This window comes from Polyodon spathula, chromosome 2, assembly GCF_017654505.1.
Source record: "Polyodon spathula isolate WHYD16114869_AA chromosome 2, ASM1765450v1, whole genome shotgun sequence".
Taxonomy (NCBI): Eukaryota; Metazoa; Chordata; class Actinopteri; order Acipenseriformes; family Polyodontidae; genus Polyodon; species Polyodon spathula.
This window is the reverse complement of record NC_054535.1, coordinates 25252215-25275217: the sequence shown is the minus strand read 5'-3', so window position 1 is coordinate 25275217 and position 23003 is coordinate 25252215. Positions and strand designations below refer to the sequence as shown.

The following is a 23003-nucleotide window of genomic DNA, read 5'->3' as shown; positions in this document are numbered from 1 at the left end:
TTTGCTGCGGGTTGTAAGGACAGAACACATAGCAACGCTTTATTTTAATGACCCATTAACAGATATCTCTATACAGACATTATTCGGTGTCGATTGTTAGTAAAAGGGGGTTCAGTTAACTGACATTACACAATTCTTGCAGAAAGTTTAATGGGCAGTTATTGCCATCTAGTGTGCTAGCCAAACACATTTTCATACCTTTTATTAGCTTTATTAATATTATTATTGCCCTCCCACCTCTTCTACTGTGTTAAGAATATTTTGATTCTCCACTTTTTTTTAATGTAAATTGAAGATATGCAAATGTTAAAAATATTGCAACATTACATAAACGGCATCATGGTAACTTTGCTGTAGGTCACATGGTCTGATTGCAGCTATACCATGGCAGTGAGTTTTAACTACAAAGTGAAGTGATATAAAGGCACCAGGAAGCAGACAACTTTACATCCATAGTGTTGCCTTATGCTTATACATATGCGTTTTGTTTTTTTAATGTCTGCATATTACAAATTAAAGTATAAAGTACAAGCAAAGAACCAGCAGAAGGAAAAAAATATTCCTGTTACAATATTGGTAATGCAAATAAGGGGTAATAAAATAGATTTTAAAAACTTGGTTAGCACTCCTGTAAAGATGGGATCAGTTCGACCAGTATAAGATGGTAAAATAGATTTTAAGAAACTTGGTTAGAGCTCCTTTAAGCCTGAAAAAGTCTTTAAAATGTTTGTTATTCAAGATGATTTGCAAGTTCCTTATATATTGTCTGCACATCACATGGCAATAAGCCAGAGAAGACAACAGCAGCTCTTGGGAGGAAATGGCTACCATTAATCAGTATTTGTCTTAGTCACAATATGACTGCAATGTACTTTCTGCAGACAGACACATTTTTTTTCTAAAAAAAAAAACAAAAAACAAAAACTATGGCCCTATTTGACACAGTTTGCCTCAAAACGTTAAGTAACTAACAAAAATAAAACAACCTACAAACACTCAAAATAGCCTAATTCCATATAAATTGATTCTTGTTAGTTTTAGAAATGTCATTTGGTGTTTCAATGAATCATTATATTTTAACATGATATACCATATAGTAACAAAGGGATGAATCATAATACATGACCAAAAGCACTACATAAATACTTGTAATCTACCACTTAACTCTTGACTGATAAATAAATGTGGTTTATATTTGGAATTTAACACATTATTTCCATTTAAATTTAACTTTTTACTTTTTTTTTTTCTTACAAAATAATCCATACATGATACAAAGCTGGCCATCAGAATTGTATCATGTATCGTGATACATGTCGTAACGTGACCTTTGCATCGTTTTGTGCCCTGTGTACATTTTTCAAGCTTATTGTAGTTGTAACAGAAATTGTTGTTGCCACAGTAATAGTAGACCAGGTTTTGTTACGATTAGGTTTAGTTATGATTAGAGTACAGTTGTCATATTGATATTAAAAGATAAAATAGATTAAATAGAATTGGAATGCCATTCCTTCCTGTCAGAAAGTACCTGCTAAATTAGCAGATGCAGACATGGACCATATTCATATATTACATGTTAAGCATTAAACTGAAATCCATAAAGACAGAAATTCTATGAAGAATCTTGATCATCTAGATTTAATCACACATAGCATGCCCTTTTGAGTCACCAGAAGAAGCACATTATGCCATGCGCAGTCCCCTGGTCCCCCAGATTAATGCCCTGCCCTATACTCTCACCTGCCGGTGTGGAGGCTGCTCTGAGGGACGCTGCTCTCTGCGCTGTGTCTGTTGTCTGTAGGGAGTCCTGCCCAGGAGCCCACGCAGGTGCTTGTACAGGTTGCTTTTCAGGGCCAAAGGGTTGTATGCAGGGTCCACATCGAGTACATCCAGCGAACTCTATGTTTTAAAAAATTGAACACATAACAAACAGAAACTAGGGAAAAAACATGGGGCTGCGTTGTCCTCCTACACTGTAGCTCCTGGGCAGCTGCATGGTGAATCCGCAGAGCGTAAAGAAGCGGTCGGCTGACGGCACACGCTTCGGAGGTGGTAGCGAGCCTAAATAATAATTGGCCATTTTGAAATTGGGAGAAAATAAAAATAATTGGCAACGACTAAAAAAAAAAAAAAACATGAGAGGTACAGTAATAAAAGTGTTGTAACAGATGTAAGGTAGTATAGGGGACATGGTTGGAAATTAGGTGGAGATAGCCTTAGGACATAGAGTTGGAGACATTTCTTTAAGCAGAGAGTAGTGAGGGTATGAACAGGGTTACCTAGCCATGTTGCTGATGCTGAATCGTGGAGACCTGTCTTAACAAAGTTTTGAGATCAATCAGCTACTAAGAGCTGGAGAAGTATTAATGGGCCTAATATAAAAAATAATACATTTTGTTATGTTCTTATATTCTAAGATTTTGGATGTAAGGCTTAAAGCAATGGATATTGATATCCTTCTGTGATAATACTGCAGTTTTCCCATGCTTTTCCAATGTTTATGCTATGCATTTACCATAGTTTACCTTGGTTTGCCGTACTTTTATATTTCTTACCATACCTCTCTGGGCTTTACAAAGCTTATCTATTCTGTTCACTATACTTTATTAAACTTTGCTCTGTGTTTACTATGGTAAACTTTTATAAAATTAGAGCCAATGAAGCCTAGTACCCTCAGTGAAAAAAGTGTTCAACATGACCGCCTTGGATCTTGGATCTGTAATGTACCTGTATTCTGCTGAGTGCTGCCTCTGGTGGTTCCTCGTCTACCACAGGAAGGTGGCAGGGCAGCAGCAACTCCCTGACCACCACAGGCTTCATGAGCAGGGTGAGGGAGGCGGAGGGCTGGATAACGTAGTATGAGTATACAGTGACCCTCCAGCTCGGCCCCTGAGTCTGGGGCTCACAGCGTGCCAGCAGCAACCAGTCTCTGTTCTGTGAAGCATAACAACACAGCAATAAACCTCAGACGTTTGTAGTGTTAAGGTCCTGAGCCCTAGCTAACATGTTCACACATTTTTGCTCTAGTGTTTTAGAATTGTTTACGATAGGGTGACTGTGAAAAACGCTTAGATCTTGTTCAAAAGTTACAATTTCGAAAATAAACATTGGCTTTTTTTTTTGTTGCTTAGGGAACATTGTGGAGGCTGCATGAGAACCGGCAACCCCGCACACCGCAGGTGAAAGTTTTAACACAATACAGAAGAGCAAAGCTCATCTGCACTTGTGGGTATCAAGTTTTTAACCTCATCTCACTGACAGGGAGGGGGGGACATCTGAGAATCTGTAACGGCAGATCATCACACAACACTGCCCATTACCTTTCTTAGTTATTTGTGTTCAAGTGATTCCACTCACCCTCAGGGTGTGGCAGAGAGCCTGGAAGGTCTGGTAGTTGGACTCCAGTTCATCCCAGTCCAGCTGCCAGCAGTTTGTGGGCCTTATGATGACAGGAAGTCCGAAGAACACAGACTCACACACCCCACTGGATTTCAGGGCCCTGGAACACAAGGCCAAGGCAGGGATTACATTCACAAATATCAGAAGGGAAAAAGTGGACCAAGCAGCACTGGACTACAGTATGGGAAGTTGGTACCTCTCGAATCTAAATATTTTGTTTATACAATATATCGGAAGCAGTTATACACTGCCAGCATAAGCCACAGCTGGATTTTATTGGGACATTTTACATCACAGGTGAATCAACCTGGATTGCATCAACAACCTAATCCAGAAGGGGTTTATCCCTGCGGAGTATAAACTGATCAAATCAACCCTTTAACAAAAGGCTCTGGACTTGTGTAAATTAATTGTAGGATAATTATGCAATAAATTGCAAAAAGGAACACTGCAAAATAGGTTGCTTGAGACATACAGTTCTCTATCTGCACACCATTCTGTCACCACACCAAACATTTTTAGGTAACCATTTTTCATATATAATTAAATTATTATATATATTTTTTTAATATTCTATATAGTAAATCCCTTTATATTTGCAACCTATTTCAAGCAAACAGACCCAATGACTGTCAGCAATGCAGGGTGATCTATAAAAGTGCTGTGTTGTGAAACTAGCGATTTGTGGACAAAATTTCCTATAATTAATGCAAATATAAAGATGATGTTCTATAGTACATCAGCAAAACCACATCGTAAGTATTACATACTGCATTTGTTTGACATCTACAGTATATTACAATAAGCAACATTATTTAAAAACTGGCATTCAAAGTGTCCCAGCTGTAAGTCTGATGCAGCAGATTCATGTTAGAGAACAATAGTAGAGGCATACTCATGTAAATTTCTTTAAACAGCATTAACTGGAATCTGGCTGATTGAACGGCATGTAAAACACATGCAAATCCAACGATGAATGTTTAAAAAAGGGACAATATGGTTCTTATGTTTTCTACAATGGTGCCATACAGAGAGGAGACTGAATGTGAGGTTAGACATGTGTGGTTTATGCTCACGGATGGTGAAAAGGAATAATCACCAGTGGGTGTCTGGTTTTGCTTTGCATATGATCCTTTCAAAGCCAATGTTTTTGCAGAAGCAAAAAGGCAAGGGCAGATAATGGCAGTGATTGTAAAAGAGAAAGAAGGCACAGATACTTCTTTTAACCAATGGCTGACTTTCACTATCTTGAGTTGAATGTTTTAAACAAAGACACTGATGTACAGTACATTAGTTCATATTCAGTTGTTAAAAACTGTGCTATACAGTGCAGTATTTTTTTTAGGTTTGCATACTGACTGTGACGTTAAATAAAATATATAACATATCTTAGCAAATTCTGATATTCTGCTCCAAAATGAATAGGAGATTAAACTATAAAAAAAATCACAATATCAAAACCCTATGTAATTGCATAAAATAAATACATTCATTCAACTTGTAGGCGACGGACGAAAACGTAATATGCAGCACACACACTTGTATAACTGATTAGTTTTTGCCAGTCTGCAATCATATCTGGTCTGTCAATGGAAATGAACGTGCCTGGATGCAATACTCATTCAACTCTTAAGTGGCAGATGAACACATGGTATTAGTGTCTAGTTTCAGCGGGTGGCCACCTACTTTAGGACTCTGAGCCGGTACAGGTTGGCTGGGGCCTTGTGGGTCTGCTGGAAGTCTTTGACACTTTCGGTCTTCACAGTGAAGTCTGCAGCTCCAGGGAGCAGGGTTGGACTGAGGAGCCTTTCCTGAACATCACACTTCAAACACACTGCAGACAGCACAGGGGTATGTTAATAAGCACAACGCAGTACTACCATACCACAGCTTACTTAACAGAGAGGTGCCACAAACGATCTGTTTCAATAAAATTACTAATTCAGAAAGCCAAACCTAATAAAACTGTCCAGGCTGGGCTGCACAAAGCACACAACCCCAGCAAGCTCACAGGCCATGCTTGTGAAACCTTCCTGCCCTTTTTTGATTAAACGTGTCTGAAAATGAAACTGAGCCGATTGATAAGAGATTTCTGATGCAGCCATTTTAGAAACGAGTAGGTGGGGGCGTGTCATAGATAGCGGTGTTTCAGTGATTAACTTTGCATAATGCTGAACCTTATATAGAATGTGGCTGAGGGGTTGATTGATCAATTGTAGTATTACTGTCATGGGACGAGTCGTGGGGTTGAACCCACAAGGCAGACACCATGTCTGAAAGACACCCCACTTCTACCCACCCTGGCATTTTGCAGGGTGTCAATAACCCTGCGACAGACCCAGATGGCTTAAATGCAGCCATTCAGGGGCCAGACCCAGAGTTGCAGGCTTGATGGGTCAGGATGCCATAAGGTCCCACGTGCCTGACTGAGCAGGTCATGTCGCTTGGGCACTCTTCACGGCTGGCCGTTCAGGAGCTGCAGCATGGTTGAAAACCAGTCTCCTGGGCCGGTAAGTGGCTACTAGGGACACCTTGGCCCAGTCCTGAGTGAATTTCTCCAGACACAGTGGGAGCAGGGCGAGCGGTGGGAAGGCATATAACAGTTGCCTCAGCCACTGGTGTGCCAAGGCATCAACCGCCAGAGGGTCCCCGCCTCCTATTATGAAGAACCATAGGGAACAGTGGGTCGATTCCCGGGAGGCAAAGAGATCTCTCGCTGCTGTGGGTGGGCATGACTGCGTCACAGGCTCGGCTGAGCAGCTTTGGTATAGAATATTTAGGTTTCAGTAATGGTTATATTTTTTACTAGAAAGGGAACCTTTATTTATCCAGATGAGTCAATTGAGAACAAAATGATCATGTCACAATCACACCACCACAGTAAAGAAGTCCAAATACAATAAATAAGGAGTAAAAAACATATCATAAAACATCAAACATAAAAATAGGCAGCAACTTAGCAGGTACAGATGTCAGTCAGTACAGTCACAAAGGTCTCCAAGTCCTTCAGTACTTCCCCAGCATGAGTTACAATCTCTACGGGTATCAAGGAATTAAACATTCTCTGTAATATCAGAAATCACTGAATATATGAATGGATGGAAAAATACTTGTAGCCTGCAGGCCATAAGCAAAACCACAACCACAACCAACCCTGCTAATTGGAAGAGTGAATTTCCTATTTATTCTTGAATTTGGTATTTCACAATACTTTGAGGGCTCATAATTACAAGCTTAAAAACAAGTACTGCAACACAAACTCTGAAATCTACCCAAACAACCAAATCCAACTTCATGGTCCTTTGCATAGTTTCAGTTTCATCTGGGATATTCATAGATTCTTTCAGTTTCCCATTTACTTAAACCAGGGTCATGATATAAAGTTTTTATACTCACAAGGACTGACCTCTGTAGCTCTCTCATAAGTTACTGGGTCTTACCGCAGTCCTGTTACATACTTTATAGTGACAGCATGAAACAGTATCCTATAATATGCAAAAATGGGAGCCTTGACCTCAAACTGAACAGAAACAGAATACACTGCTCCACATGGTATGATCCCCACAAGGTCATCCCCACGCAAGAGCTGAATCTTTAAAATATATAATATACAGTTCAGAACTGTACTCTTGATCGCAGAAATAAAAGGGCTGGTAGAATATTCATAATATCAGTATGAAACATGGACAAATCACTTCACACAACACAGCAGGTAACCAGAGATAACATAAATATTTGTAAAATCAAACATGTCTCATAAGAAAGGCATCATAGGCAATATCATATAATAAATCAGGCTGCAACATAGCAAAATTATCAGAATTCATTCCTCTTTGCTTTAAGACATTTCACACCTGAAAGAAAAAGAGAAGCAACCAATACTACTAATACTAATACCAATAATATGATGCTCAATGCCTTATGGGAGACCCTGTATTACCCTACTCTGTTTTGTTTTATCAGTACTGAACTCGGGCTGCTCTTGTCTGTGAAACCCCCCGGAGGCAGGAGCAGGTGGAGATGCTCTTTGTCAGAGCTGTGGTCATGCAGCCAGGCCTTGAAGAAGCTCTCCAGACAGACAGCATCATTCTCCACGCTCTGTAGGTCAATGTCTGTGCCCAGAATTGCATTCTCTGCAAGAGTGAGAGAGATGGGGAAATAACAAGCAGTAATTATTTATTTTGAATACCATAGTTTCTATAAAGTGCATCATTTTACAAATATTTTGGATAATTTCTGCATGTTTAAATACTGGTTATGCATTATGTACAATTCACATCAGGTATTCTATACAGTATTTTATTATATGTATTATTCAAATGAGCACATTACACAGATATATCTAACCCAAGGTGTATATAGTAATAATTTCATTTTTGACCACTTCATATACAATAGGCTATAGAATAAGGATCCCTCATGTCCTTTGTGTTCATCACCTGCAACATTAAGGCACATTTTGACAGGGTGTAAGGTGGGTCTTAGCCAAGGGCGGTTTACTTGGCGCCAACTAGGTTCTGCGATGTTTGGCCTTACCATTGGAAGACAAGTGTGGCAGGGGGGCAACTTATTTACCGTTGGACAATAAAGTTTGACTAAATACCAGTATCAGAATACTAATTAAACCATCAAGTTGACTCCCATGATTATAAGGTTAGGTTCCCCACTCAAGTCCTGTCAAATAAATGAACATCAAGGAGGCAGGAATCGAATATAAAAATACAAAAAGTTGATTTTATTAAAACAGAATTAGACAAAGACAAAGTGCAATTATTGGTTTATAGCCAGGCAACGGCAGTACCGCTCGTGTCCACTAGATAGGGAGGTTGTATATCCTAGTAAAAAGAACACACACAAGAAGGTAATACAATGCTACAAGTCAAAAGGGTCCCGGCGTCTGTGGCAGCAAGAACATCCAGAAATCCTAAACACAAGTTAAACCAAACAACACAAAAACTCAATACAAAGATCAGTGAAAAACAATAAACAAACCAAAAACTCAGTGTATAAATAATTTCACAAATAATCAATACTAATTGTGCTCTACTAATAACGTAAATAAACCAATTAAATCAAATCACACACTAATGTGATCCCGGATGCAAATTACTGCTAAAAATGCCAGATGTAAAGAGAAATAGCACAAATATTGATTATTTGTGTGAATTTTGGATAGCACCTGATAGTTAAGGGAGTGCATTGTCAACAAGAAAGTTCTGGCAAGATATAAAATGCACAGCAAACACTCTACGTCTGTCCCAATAATAATGATAGTAGTAGTCGTAGTAGGGGGGAAAACACACGTCCACTCACAGATGCATCCAATAGACAAACACATGAACCCAACAGGAAAGCTTGTGCAACACAGCTGAAGTGCATGGCTTTTATTTGGTCCGAAATAGTTAATTGATCAATTGTAATTAGCACTCAAATGTATACAGGTGCGCATTTGTGTCTGGTCCCACCCGCTACATTCATTAGCACTCAAGTGTATACAGGGGCGCATTTGTGTCTGGTCCCACCCACTACACAAGCGTAACCTGACCAATAACTTGCCATCAGTTCCATCAAAGCATTACACACAAAAGACAACATTCCTCCTTTCTACCAAGAAAATGTGTTAAAACCAAGCCTCTCCCAGGACAACTGGAAGCTGCTAGAGACTGGAAGATGCTGGCAGATGTTGGTCAACGGCTTATTTTTCCACCACTAACCTTGAACCAGACATTGTCTTGTGGTCTGGATCAGCACGCCTTGTTCACCTGGAGTTAACAGCGCCATGGGAAGATACTGTGGATGAGACGTATGAGAGGAAGATACTTTGTATGCTCAACTATATGATGAAGCGGAACAGTGAGGATGGAGAGTCTGGGTTTATCCAGTGCAAGTGGGTTGTCAAGGATTTGTGACACACTCTACAACCCAATTTCTCAGAGATGTCGGGTTCAGTGGCCAAGAGAAGCGTCGCACAGTGAAGAACCTATCTCAAGCACCAGAAAGGATCAGCAACTGGCTGTGGTTGAGACGGAAAGATTCTGGATGGGGCTCTCAAGCACAATAGAAAGAAAGCATCGCTGACATACAGGTAAGTACGCTGGACTGAGTTGAGTGGGGGACAGAGGGGGGTGATGCTGGGACGCCAGAATCACTTTTAAGCCTTGAGGTGATGTGGGCTAGTCGACGAAACACCAGAGATGTACCCTACTTAGCTCAATCCAGACGGTTGTCATGCTGATGCGCTGGGGAGACCACACTGTGGTTGATCCCCAGAGCCAGCATCGCAGCTGTTGTGTGTGCTGATGCGCTGAGGGGCAAAATAAGAGGAGCCAGCACTACACTTCAGCTATCAACACCAGGCAGAAAGCCAGCTACATCAACAGATGGAAAGAAACGCAAATGGATGGAGATGCAGCTGGATCACATTAGTTTACTGTAAAGCTATGTCTTAGTTAATGCTTATCTTGGCGAGAGCAGAGTTCAAATCAGCATGAGGTTTTAACATCTACTCTCATGTAATTGAAATCAATCCCCATCTTCTCTAGTCAATTTTTTTCAAAGAGACAGAAAACCACACCCTTCTGATAAAAAACAATGTTTCGGCAACTTTGCTCATGAATATTTAATGTCTCACTATTGCAATGGAAATAATAGGCAATCATTTCCCCATACACTGTAACTAGGCCTTTTTTATAGTCAATATGACTATTTTCCACTAGGAAGCAATGCAACATCACTGTTCAGTGACATGTACTGTAGTGACGAGCAGACACTCGTCTTCTGATCAGTGAATTGCACCCAGGGTTATTTCTGCATTGAAGACCAGCAGAAGATAAAAACTGGAACTGAACTAACAGCTGGACTTGCGTCAATTGCCCTGAGTTGAAAGTCTTTATATTATATATTCCACTGGCAAGCTCTATGAATGAAATACTGGTATGGGTAACTATTTTAACAATGATGTAATTTGCGAGCATTTCCACCAGGTGTCCTCGTTTACTTACAATACCTGCTGTAGTTTGGAATGGCATGCCTGTGTAAACTACTCTATACACAAACAAAACCCTAGATTAATTTTGCTGTTAACACAGTTTAGAAATGAAGGCAACTGTTTTACAGTTAGAGCAGTCCTAGCTTATTTGTATATATTGGATTCCCTGTAATGTATGTTCCCTGCGTTTTTAGATAACAAATGTTGCACAAATGTCGGGAAATGTGCTTTGAGAAGTAGGATGCTGCAATAAAGAGTGTGGAATGACTAATACACAGCTATGCTTCAAGGAAAAATAGCAAGTTTGTAAATTATGTGAGATTGGGTCATTTTACTAAGAAAAACTATAGCCTACAAGACTAAACTATGGTAAGTGTTTCAGGAAGCACTCCACAACTAGTGTGAACATTTTGACAGCAAATCTTTGAACATCACTGAGTTTTTACTGTATTTACCCCTGGGGCTTTTTTCCCTAAGTTATTGCCTGTTATACAGTATATGAGCAGATTTCAGTTGTAAGCTAAGATTTATTTTTTTCTTTTGGTTTTGTTTCAAAACAGCTTAATGGCTTTTCTAAATCGGTCCCCAGAGTCCACATTGAAGCTATAAAGGAAAAGGGTGTGAAGGGGAAGGGGAAAAGCAATGGCCACCTTTCCAGGGTCATTTGTTTGCCAGGTTTTTCAATGGAAGTGTAACAATGCAGAGACGAGTGCAGGCAGGCATCAATGTCAGCAAGCTTGCCAGCTCCAGAAAAAAAAGAGCACAAATGCCTCTGCAGGAGTCAATAATAAAATGAAAAACAGTATCATTTTTGAGCTCTGTGTTTTTACAAGTACACTAGATCCAGGTCAAAGAAAACTGTAACACAGAAGCATGGGCAAGCACTACAGCTGAAACTGTAATGGAAATTACTTCCTACAGACTGTGGCCAGGCACAGCTGATGTTGCAATAAAACTCAATGTTTTGCTGAACTGCATTTTAATAAAATAGCAGTATCACATTCAGAAAAGAGAAGTCAAAGACTGGTACCAAAGGCTTGGAAACAAACCCTTGTATTGTAATACATCTCTCTCTCTCTCTCTCTCTCTCTCTCTCTCTCTCTCTCTCTCTCTCTCTCTCTCTCTCTCTATATATATATATATATATATATTAATCTTTACCTTCCATAATTCAAACACAGGTCACAGCAAAACTTACTGACATGATGTTTCATAAATTAAATGTATAGGGCCTGACGTTACTTGACAAAGAAGTTATCTTTTAAATGGGGTTATTAGGACAGGGGAAGTCCTCCTTAGGGAGTTGTAGTTTTATCAAAACAGTGAAATGATCTTCCTTTCCTTTTTCCTTTTCTTCTGCAGACAGAGACACAAGGTCCCTCACAGCTTCCTCTTATCAAGACAGAATCTTTGGCTCCAAAAGATAAACTTTAACATTATATTTCACGGATTTCTGACGTTACTTTTTTGCACAGCACATCCCGCCCAAAATCTTAAAATGATAGACCTTAGCCTTTAAAAACATCACCTAAAAACTGTGACTTGCCCACTGACCTTTTATTGTTTCATATTTTTTCTTTCACCCACAACGAAAACCCCCAAACAAAGTTCTCTTGACCATATATTGCATAATTTTTTAATTATTTTTCAACTGATCTCATGATTGAGATGTTGGTAAATTACACAATGTGCTGCGTTCCTCCTTGTAAAACAAGTTGTTCAATCATTACAATAAGTCAGTTAGAACTGATGTGATCTTGTATTATAATTAGTCATGCAATGAGTTTGTTTTGATGAATTACAGGTAAACCCAGATACTTAAGTATAGGTTGGCCTCTTACATACACTTTTACACATACATAGATTTTGCATCAAGCATACATGTGGCATCAATCATACAAATAAAAAATATGGAGTCACGATATATAACAAACTGCACATCACAGTTACACCATCACAAGAGATCTGCGGAAATAAATGAGATTCCATTAATTCTAATGAAGAGCTTTACAATAGTTGTGCAAAGCCAACACTGAGAAATATGTTCCACTGATGGCACACCTACAGTACCCTCTATTTTCCTAAACAGAAACCATGTGGGCCAGCTTATGCAAATCAGCAGATATGCCGAACATACTAGTTTTACTAAACTGTTTCTGTACCTTGTTTTCAAGGTTTTTTCCAACCTAAAATAGCAGTTTTACAAGAAACTAGAAGCACCAACCATAATGCTCCAAAATAATTATCACTGTTACCACTACAAGTATTATTAACAATAATAATATCAGGTATTAGCAAAGCAAAGCAAACATGGCTGTTTGCTCATTAAATGTATGTCACTTGCTTAAAGAGCAGTTGCATTCTGTTTAGCAATCAATCTTAATGTGGCGTTTTTGCAACAGTTTGTCTAGATGAGGCTTGAAGACAAAGAAAGGAAATGGCCTGACCCCCAATGGCCGCATGACACACAGAGTCAGGGATTTCAAACCAGGATCTAGTGCTTCCTTCACTCAACCAGTTTCTCCTCTCTAATAGCAATTATGGTTGAGCAGCGGAACTGTAACTCTTGACCAGTGTAGGAATAATCCAGTAAGGGAGGGCTATAAAACCATGCTACTTCATTGAAGCAGATACCTATTAAAGACACAGAGTTGCCACAATGCATGACAGGCTTTCTTCGTGGACTCTTGGACGAAACAACAAAGAACCGAAGAGGGGTATTTGAAATCTAAAGATCAATTGGGATTTATCAGTTCATGCCAACAGTACAATGCTTGTGCCGTTTGTAAAAAATAAAAAATACAGTTTATGCTGTCTTGGCTTCTCGAGAGCACTTGGGAATGAGTGAAGAATGCAGTTTTACTACTTTTCAAATGATCAAACACGAGTAGGAAATACCAGTTCTTGAGTTTTATTCAACAAGGATTTTCTATACCGATTCCTTTGAAAAAAAAAAAAGTTTGTCATATTGTATTTTTATTTTATTTATTCTATGTAGAAGATAGTGGAATGTGTTGTGATGCTGGGAGGTACTGTACAACACAATAAACAAAAACCACCAATCTCCTTGATAAAAAAATGCAGTACTTGCAAACGTCATAGTGTTCTGATTAGAGTTAATTAAATGGGAAAACTGTACATAACACTACACATTAAACTTCCTCCACTTAGAAACAGGAAGGTAGCAAGGCCCCATGGGTTCAGCAGATTGCATTTTTATTACATGAGGTTTTGGCAGTTTTTGAAAGAGGTCTTCTCCCATTAGGTCAGCGTCATGTAATCTTCTTTTCAGTACTTCTAGTAAGCAAGTCACATGAATTGCAGCTATCCTGTTAATGAACAATAACTGTAGATTAATCAGTGTGCTACTGTTTCATCAGTGTGTACACAGTGAAGTATTAATTTGTCAATGCTTTACCATGGAGATTAGCACTTGTATGCTATTTGACCTTTACTCATGGGAGATGTCTGACAGATGACTACTGTCCTGGCATCTTTCACCAAGTGGAGTCATAAAAGTATACTTTACACGTAATATTTAATAACTAAATTGTATTGTTTGTACCGGTTGGCATTGTGTATGCACTCCTAAGCTGTGAGTGGAAACCATGAATTGGACAATATACTAATTCAATAATTAACAAAAACACAAATGCAAAATGAATGCAGAAAATTTATTGATTTCAGGGTTTTACTGACGTATATAAATCACTTCAACTTTGATCTCCATTCTAGTGAAGTTATCTTTCTATGATTTACACAAATGTTCTTTATTAGCTAGTTAGCTAGCTTATTATTTGTGTTATGACACTTGGTCAATTTACTGTTCTGAATCTTTTATGCTGCACTTGAGTAGAGAAACCCTTAGGATCAAATGCACCACATGGATTAACCACTAACCCAAACTAAATCAAGCATTATACACTGAGTGTACAAGACATTAGGAACACCTTCCTAATATTGAGTTACACCCCCTTTTGCCCTCAGAACAACCTCAATTCGTTGGGGCATGGACTCTATAAGGTGTCGAAAGTGTTCCACAGGGGTGCTGGCCCATGTTGACTCCAATGATTCCCACAGTTGTGTCAAGTTGGCTGATAGGGGATCTCTACTCCTAGTAGCTCGTTCCATCTCATCCCACAGAGGCTCAATTGGATTGAGATCCTGTGACTGGGCAGGCAGTAAGCTGAATTCACTGTCATGTTCGTGGAACCATTCCTGGACAATCCTAGCCTTGTGGCATGGGATATTATCCTGCTGAAAAAATCCATTAGTAGATGGATACACTGTTGCCATGAAGGGATGCACCTGATTGGCAATGATGTTCAGATATCCTGTGGCATTCAAACGTTGCTCCACTTTTATCAAGGGGCCCAATGTGTGCTATGAAAACACACACCACAGCTCACACCACCAACACCAGCCTGCAATGTTGACATGCAGCATGATGGATGCATGTACTCATGTGGTTTTCTCCATTCCCTATTCCTCCCATCAGCGTGAAACAGCAGGAACCGGGATTCATTAGACCAGGCAATGTTGTTCATTCTTTTATCGGTCTTTCGGCCCCAATGTTGTACTGCACTGTCAGTTGACTAACTGTAACCTGTCTGTTGCTCTGCACAATTCTTATCAGTCTCCTTTGGCATCTTTCATCAATGAGCCGTTTTCGACCACTGGCCTGCCGTTGGCTGGATGTCCTTTGGGTGGTGGACCATCCTTGATACACACGTGAAACTGTTGAACGTGAAAAACCCAGCAGAGCTGCAGTTCTTGACATACTCAAACCGGCACACCTGGCACCTTCTACCATACCCCGCTCAAAGGCACTTACATCTTTTATCTTGCTCATTTACCCTCTGAATGGCATACATACACAATCCATGTCTCAATTGTGTCAAGGCTTAAAAATCCTTATTTAACCTGTCTCCCCTTCATCTACACTGATTAAAGTGAATTTAACACGTTACATCAATAAGGGATCATAGCTTTCACCTGCATTTACCTTGTCAGTCTATTTCATGGAAAGAGCAGGTGTTCCTAATGTTTTGTACACTCAAGTGTATTTTAATCATGGTACACATAACTTTAAAGCTGGTTTTATATGTAATCCTTGTTTGACATTAATCCAAGCTTAAACATGTTTTAAACATAAAAGATTCAAATATAATCATATTGCACCACTAATTTTAATCCATGTCTAAATGTGAAAGGTGGTTTAAATTTAAACTTTCACTGGAGGTGGTTTAAACTTGGACATAATGGCAGCATACCTCAGCTTGTTTGAGTTGCAGGAAAGAGTTCCACAAAGAAAAATTAGAGACAGACATATTTGAGTAAAGGAGAAAAGAAACTGAGACGAAAGTTGTATATCGTGATTATACATCATGTTGTACAATTACAAATGTAATTTTTATTTAAAAAATAGTAAAAATAGAATGCAGCATTTTAAAAGTACAGTGCACTCTGTTTATATGAATCACGGATATAAAAATGAACCACATATAAAAATGACTGGGGCAAAATCATTCCTATACTATCCAATGTAAAACAATCTGCTTGTAAGAATCAAGCAATCCGCTTATAATAATCGGTACTTGACCAAGAGCAATGATATGTACAGCCAATAAAGCTGTTTTTGAATTTGATCACATGTAGTATGATTAGACATGTACGCAGCATGGATTGTACAGTGATGTAGGAAACACTGCATTGTTTGTAATCAAATGGTGACTGCACCACTGCATTGTGCAGGTATGTTTTTTGTGTTGTTAGTGAAAATTTGTTTCAGTAAAGTGAATACACGTTCCTTGAATACATAGAGTACAGCAGTGTTATTGTGTGATATGCATGTAGAGGGAGTGAGATTGCGGCGCGGTGCGCTGCAGTAAGGAGGAGGGGGGGGGGGGGGGGGGGGCATTGCGAAGCTTTGCTTCTCTGCTTAATGAAAAACTGAGATTTGCATTGCAACAGAAAATAAGTAAGCCACAGATCATTAAATGCAGTGGTAGTCCAGACAATAAAATACTGTACTGTAATGCCATTTTAATTCCAAGGCCATTACATGTAACACCACGGGGCAGTTAAACTAGGCACCCTCACGAGACGATTGCTTCTCAAGTATACTGTAGTAAAATAGGATTCTCTAGCCTTGAGTAAACATAATCGTGGTCATATAACAAGTTGCTTATCCACAAGGACTTGTTTTGATGTATTGTCCTCCGTGATTGAGCACAACTGACATTTGTATACTGCATTTGAACTGCTGAACCCATTGCACTGCAGGGAACAAAGCTTTCATTCTCAACCACGTAATAATATCAATCCGCTTTTAAGAATCAACTACTTACATAAAATCATCTAGGACGGATGTGATTCTTATAAATGGAGTGCACTGTATATACATGTCTGCAGGTGTTCGTGTGTGCTGATCGCAGCGGATCCTAGATCCTGTCTCTTTTTGTCTGACAGGTGAGAATTATAAAGTACAACATTTTAGGATGTGACATCAATGAGTAAGAAAATACACTTTTTTCACAACCCAAATAGCGAAACAACAAAAAACTAGCGGTTGTCGCTCCTGTTCATCAGATTAGCCAACCCTTCACTAGTACTGTTCAAACCTGAATATTCTATTAAAACAGGGCTACGCAAAGGTCGGTAGGCAGTTACCGACACCAGAAATAAAGCATGAAGACCACAAGCACATGATAACTTGATGTACATTATATGGAAACTACTGTAAATCAAGGTCAGTGGAATATGGTGTTGATAACTAACAAACTTTAGTGGCTAAATTAATATTCATTCCAAATGTATCATCCCCAGTAAATTAATACTTTCCATCACTTTGTAGCTTTTTTGCTTAAAACATCATAATCAAGAACAAAATAAATATATTAAAGTTTACACAAAGTAAAACAAATCTACTTTTACACTTAATTGATATTCGAATTAATGCATAACGAGAGATCAGGTTAAGGATTGTAGGAAAGCCGCAAGCTGCATGTGGGGCCTATGTTGTTGCTTTTAGATAATTAATTTAAAATATCATCTGAGCAGAGACATAGTATATAATGAGTAAAAATAATAGAAATGTTTTCTTATGCTTGAACTCTTCTTTTTTTGTTTACAATTGCTTTTACGTTTACATTTGCTACATACGGTATGTAGAAATAATGACTGATTACTAATCAGAAGTCTAGGTTTACCTTCTTAATCAAAGATTTACTAATCCTGGTTTAAATTTTTGTGGTGCAATGTAGCTGTGATTAAAAAATAACTTCAGATGAACTAACCCTAGTTTAGTACTAAACTGAGTTTTATTTAATCCACGTTGGTGCATTCGACCCTTAGTGTTTCACTGAGATACTTTAAAATAGTCCCTTTTTTAAAGTATATCTAGCAGTAATAAGAGAAATCCCATAAACACTATCCTTAGTTTATATGTTTGTAGTTGTAGTGATATTTGTGGTCTTGTCTCTTTAAAAGAAAAAACATCCTCATGCACTAAACCCTCTTACGAATACAGTGGAAGACTGCCAGTAGACAAAAAAATTAGATTTTAAAAACAATAGATTTGATGGGGAGAGATAAGCCGGCTTCAAAAACAGCATGCCATAGACAGACCCAGCAATCTTGCCTTCCGGTCCAGCAGCCAGTGCCAGGTAATGGAAGACAATCACCCCCTGATTCACAGATATAGTTGCTTAGGAGTCGTAGAGTGGAGGCCTGTGAAAAAGGGCCTCAGAACATTTTGGTAAAGTTGGGCTTTATGAGTTAGCCACTAAGATTTGGCAAAGGGACCCCTTCCCTAGAATTACATCAAGTCTCCAACTTAACATTCTTACCATCCATTTCCCCCTCTTCTCCAGAAAGTGGCTGTGGGCTCCAATCCATGTCTGTCATCATCAGTGGGTTTCCCTTTGAGATGTGGACGACCTGCACCCTCCTGAGACTGACCAGGTCAGTGCTGCTCAGCCCAGACTCCAGCTGCTTTACCACATGCCTGCCTGGCTGGCTGGTCAGCACGGTAATCTAAAACAATATCACACACACACACACACACACACACACACACACACAGTACAACTGAATAGAGGGTTAGAAACTCACAGCAGTCCTGCACCCAGTCCTAGATTACAAAACATTACAATTCCCATCCCTAATATATATATTTTAAACGTTTAAACGTATAAACTCTAAAGAAGTGTTAAACGTTGAATAGGCTAGACGTATAACAGGTCACATGCTTCATTAGTGCACTGTGAGTTCATGCTGTAGTGGGCGTGGTATGGTATCCGATCCTCACTTTGGAAATATTTTGAGAAACCGGACTAGAAAACCGTGATGTGTAAATAATTATTCCAAACAAAATTGCCGTACCACAAAAACACCAGTTCAATGCTTCACTATTTGAATTGAAAACATTCAGAACTACTGTGGATTGAGTTACTTAATGCAGTAAAAAGGAAACATCCATAATAAACAGAACGTTCTAGATGGCGACTGGCATTTACTTAGCCATTACATCCATGTGAATACGTATAACACGATTCTAAAAGGAAGTTTTGTTTTTTCTAAATATTAATTCAGAGAAGGCATAAGTATAAATACATTATGTATATAGGCTTTCATTTACCAGTACACTTTTGCAAGAATGGGCCACCACAGGCATATCTCAATAGTGCAGTACAAATACAAAGAGAGACATTTACTAAAATAAGAACAATACAAATGCCTTTAAAAAGACCAAATTCCCATTGGATTTTTTTTTTAGATTCTATAGATTTTTTAGTAATACATGTTATTAAACTTGTGCACGGATGAATCTACAGGTTAATCAACTAATGCCCATAAATGAACTAATCAAAAATGTTAATTGCGTGAGAACCCTAATTTCACTATATACTTTGGTGTGTATGTGTTCATATATATATATATATATATATATATATATATATATATATATATATATATATATATATATATACATACACACACACACACACACACACACGAATGCAAATGTAAATAGTAGGTTTTTGTATTTGGGTTTCTTTTTCATTTTATACATAAAGTCATTGAAATGTAAGTTTGTGTTGAATATGGCAGTACTGGTGCTAGAGTCCCCTCCCTGATAATGGGATGAGTGTGGAATGTGGCCATTCTTAAATTGGTTACTTGATTGCCAGTTTGGGGATGGCCACTAATATAAAAGTCTAATCCTGTGTTGGGGGTTGGTTAGTTTAGGGAAAGGATTTGACAGCACCAGGTTGTTTTCCCTGTCTCCGATAGTACAGCTTAGGTGCAGTTTTTATTTTGATTTTGATGTATTTGTTTTGTTTAAGTATTTTGTGTGTTTACTTTGTGTTGTTTAATAAAAGTGCATGAAAGTGCTAAACAGCAATCTTCCTCCGTATTTGCCATTCCTACTGCTAGCCAGCCATGACTGAACCACTTCTCTTTTACAAAGTGTTGTACTGGATACGGTGAATTAGTGAAGGGCCCTTACACAGTAAAATACAGTGCAATTTACTGTCAACATTGCCTACGATAAATGAACTATGTTTGTGAATTATTTAATCAAGAAGTATCGAGGAAGCTTTGTACAGATCAAATTGAAAACTATACTATTTTGTGCTAGCATGCGGAACCAGCAGTTTTATCTGAATTCAGTATGCATTAGCTCAAATGATAATTGCACTGATGCACTGTGCATTTACTGGAATTATGCTTTTAAACCCATGGGTTAACCCTTTACTGCCCTGTGTATGTTCCCATACCTATTTAATCCCTATTTTCTCAATGTCAAACACATTGGACACCAGGCATCTAAGGGTCAATAGTGATTTCCACCTAAGCTGAGGTGTTTTTTCTTTTTTACAGAGAATATCTCAAAAGGAAATCCAAGTGCTAATGAAAAGTGTCTAACCTCCACTGAGCAGCTGTTCAGGGACCCTCCAACAGTCATGTGACGCATGTACTGTTTGAACTGCAGCACACCGTCTTCAATCGCATGGGCGAGAGAGTCCGGCTTTTGTCGTAAACATCCCTCCTTTGGCATTGACCTGAGCTCTGTGACACATGAGTGTAGTCTGGCAAAGTTACCCTTAACTTGCTGTAATAAAAAAATAAAAAACAAACAGTTAACAAATCCTTGGGATTCTAATGGCATTCCCCATGTAAAAAGATTAATTCTCAAACTGAACACAGTTGGGATTCAAGGAAACACATGTACATGGATTAGGGAGTGGTTAACATGTAGAAAACAGAAAGTACTGATTAGAGGAAAAACCTCAGAATGGAGTGTGGTAACCAGTGCTGTACCACAGGGATCAGTATTAGGTCCTCTGCTACTCCTAATCTACATTAATGATTTAGATTCTGGTATAGTAAGCAAACTTGTTAAATTTGCAGACGACACAAAAATAGGAGGAATGGCAAACACTTTTGCAGCAGCAAAGGTCATTTAAAATGATCTAGACAAGATTCAGAACTGGGCAGACACATGGCAAATGACATTTAATAGAGAAAAGTGTAAGGTACTGCACGCAGGAAATAAAAATGTACATTATAAATATCATATGGGAGATACTGAAATTGGAGAAGGAATCTATGAAAAAGACCTAGGAGTTTTTGTTGACTCAGAAATGTCTTCATCTAGACAATGTGGGGAAGCTATAAAAAAGGCTAACAAGATGCTCGTATACATTGTGAGAAGTGTTGAATTTAAATCAAGGGAAGTAATGTTAAAACTGTACAATGCATTAGTAAGACCTCATCTTGAATATTGTGTTCAGTTCTGGTCACCTCGCTATAAAAAAGATATTGCTGCTCTAGAAAGAGTGCAAAGAAGAGCGACCAGAATTATTCCAGGCTTAAAAAGCATGTCATATGCAGACAGGCTAAAAGAATTGAATCTGTTCAGTCTTGAACAAAGAAGACTACGCGGCGACCTAATTCAAGCATTCAAAATTCTAAAAGGTATTGACAATGTCGACCCAAGGGACTTTTTCGACCTGAAAAAAGAAACAAGGACCAGGGGTCACAAATGGAGATCAGATAAAAGGGCATTCAGAATAGAAAATAGGAGGCACTTTTTTACACAGAGAATCGTGAGGGTCTGGAATCAACTCCCCAGTAATGTTGTTGAAGCTGACACCCTGGGATCCTTCAAGAAGCTGCTTGATGAGATTCTGGGATCAATAAGCTACTAACAACCAAACGAGCAAGATGGGCCAAATGGCCTCCTCTCGTTTGTAAACTTTCTTATGTACTTTCAGAGGATGTACTGTATAGGGAGTCCATCTTAACAGCAATGCACTATAAGAATATTTGTCAAAAAGCTTTCTGCTTTTAGAAAAATTATGACTTTACTGTATATATTCCACGGCTCTTTAACCCTTTAAGGTACAAGGGACATATTTGTCCCACAAATAAAAATTATGCTAACTTTCTTATTTTTGCAATGAGGTGCATGAAACAGGGTTTACAATTTACTGATGGGTTGGATATGTTCATCCAAGTTGTCAACTTTCTCGTGATACTTGAGTCACTCTCAGATGTATTTTAAGAAACCATTTCAACAACCCCTCAATTCATTGTGTACCTTAAAGGGTTAAACACAGAGTACCCAAATTAGAAAAATAACAAACTGAATTAAAAAATGTTGAGGATAGTCTCGACTTTTTCAGGGACCATGTGAACGTTCAATTAAGTCACCCAAAGCACAGTATTTTATGTGGATTATGCAGGAGTGTGGGCAACAAGGAAGTGATATAATACTGCAACAAGGTGGAACATGACCTTTTTAATTGGACCATTTGCAATGGTTCTGGTAGGCATAGGCATTGCAGGTTGGACACAAATGATGTGCAACGGCAGTTTGACAGCAGGTGTATTTTTGCTGGTGTATCCCTGACTTTGTATATAAGCAAAATAACAAACAAACAAAAATTAAAACAGACTTGTGGTAACGTATCACATTATCCTTCACTTTCTATGTCTGGTTCATACTCACCACAAAAGGAAGCAGACATTCCTGTTGGTTATGGACCACGTAGAGGCTTAGCAATGGGACGCGACAGGGGCCGGCCAAGCTGCACGCAAGGGAGAAGAAATTTTCCAGTGCCTCGCACAGGTTAGTGCAGGTGTCCAACCACAAGGGCGGAGTCACATCCACAATGAGGATTCGAGGAGGCTGTCTGGCGAACACCGAAGCGTAGGTCTTATTGTTGTAACTGGCCTTGTTTGCAGAATTCATGATAAGGGGCTGAAATACAGTCACAGGAGAACAAGCTCCGGCTTTAAAGTAGATACAGTACCTGCAAGTCCAAGGAAAGATTGTTTAAGATTGTTTATCCAGTCCTCTACTTATGTGATCTAACGATATGGAACATTATTGTGCCACAATAAAATAAAATAAAAAATGCTTGTTTTAACCCACTCAGTCCTGCTTGCTTACTAAATTATATTAGTTAATGGTTTGCCTATTAAAAAGTACACAATGCAAGCCAAGCCATCTCACTCACAGTGGTACCCCCAAATGTATCCATTTTGTAAGAATGACAAACAAATGGGATGGAATCATTTGTATCGTAGCACTGTACTGTAT

At 38.7% G+C, this 23003-nt stretch overlaps 1 protein-coding gene across 1 annotated transcript; it reads right to left on the bottom strand.

The window, feature by feature from the left end:
- Positions 1-1684: 1684 nt before the first annotated feature.
- LOC121327757 (meiosis 1 associated protein) lies at positions 1685-22652 on the bottom strand. The gene is made up of 8 exons (XM_041271946.1): positions 22410-22652; positions 20322-20507; positions 18238-18424; positions 7371-7532; positions 5086-5233; positions 3358-3499; positions 2728-2934; positions 1685-1899 (listed from the first exon to the last, which is right to left on the bottom strand). The coding sequence occupies exons 1-8, from the start codon at positions 22650-22652 to the stop codon at positions 1729-1731; spliced, it is 1446 nt and encodes a 481-aa protein (XP_041127880.1). The 3' UTR covers positions 1685-1728.
- Between the last annotated feature and the right edge of the window lie 351 nt (positions 22653-23003).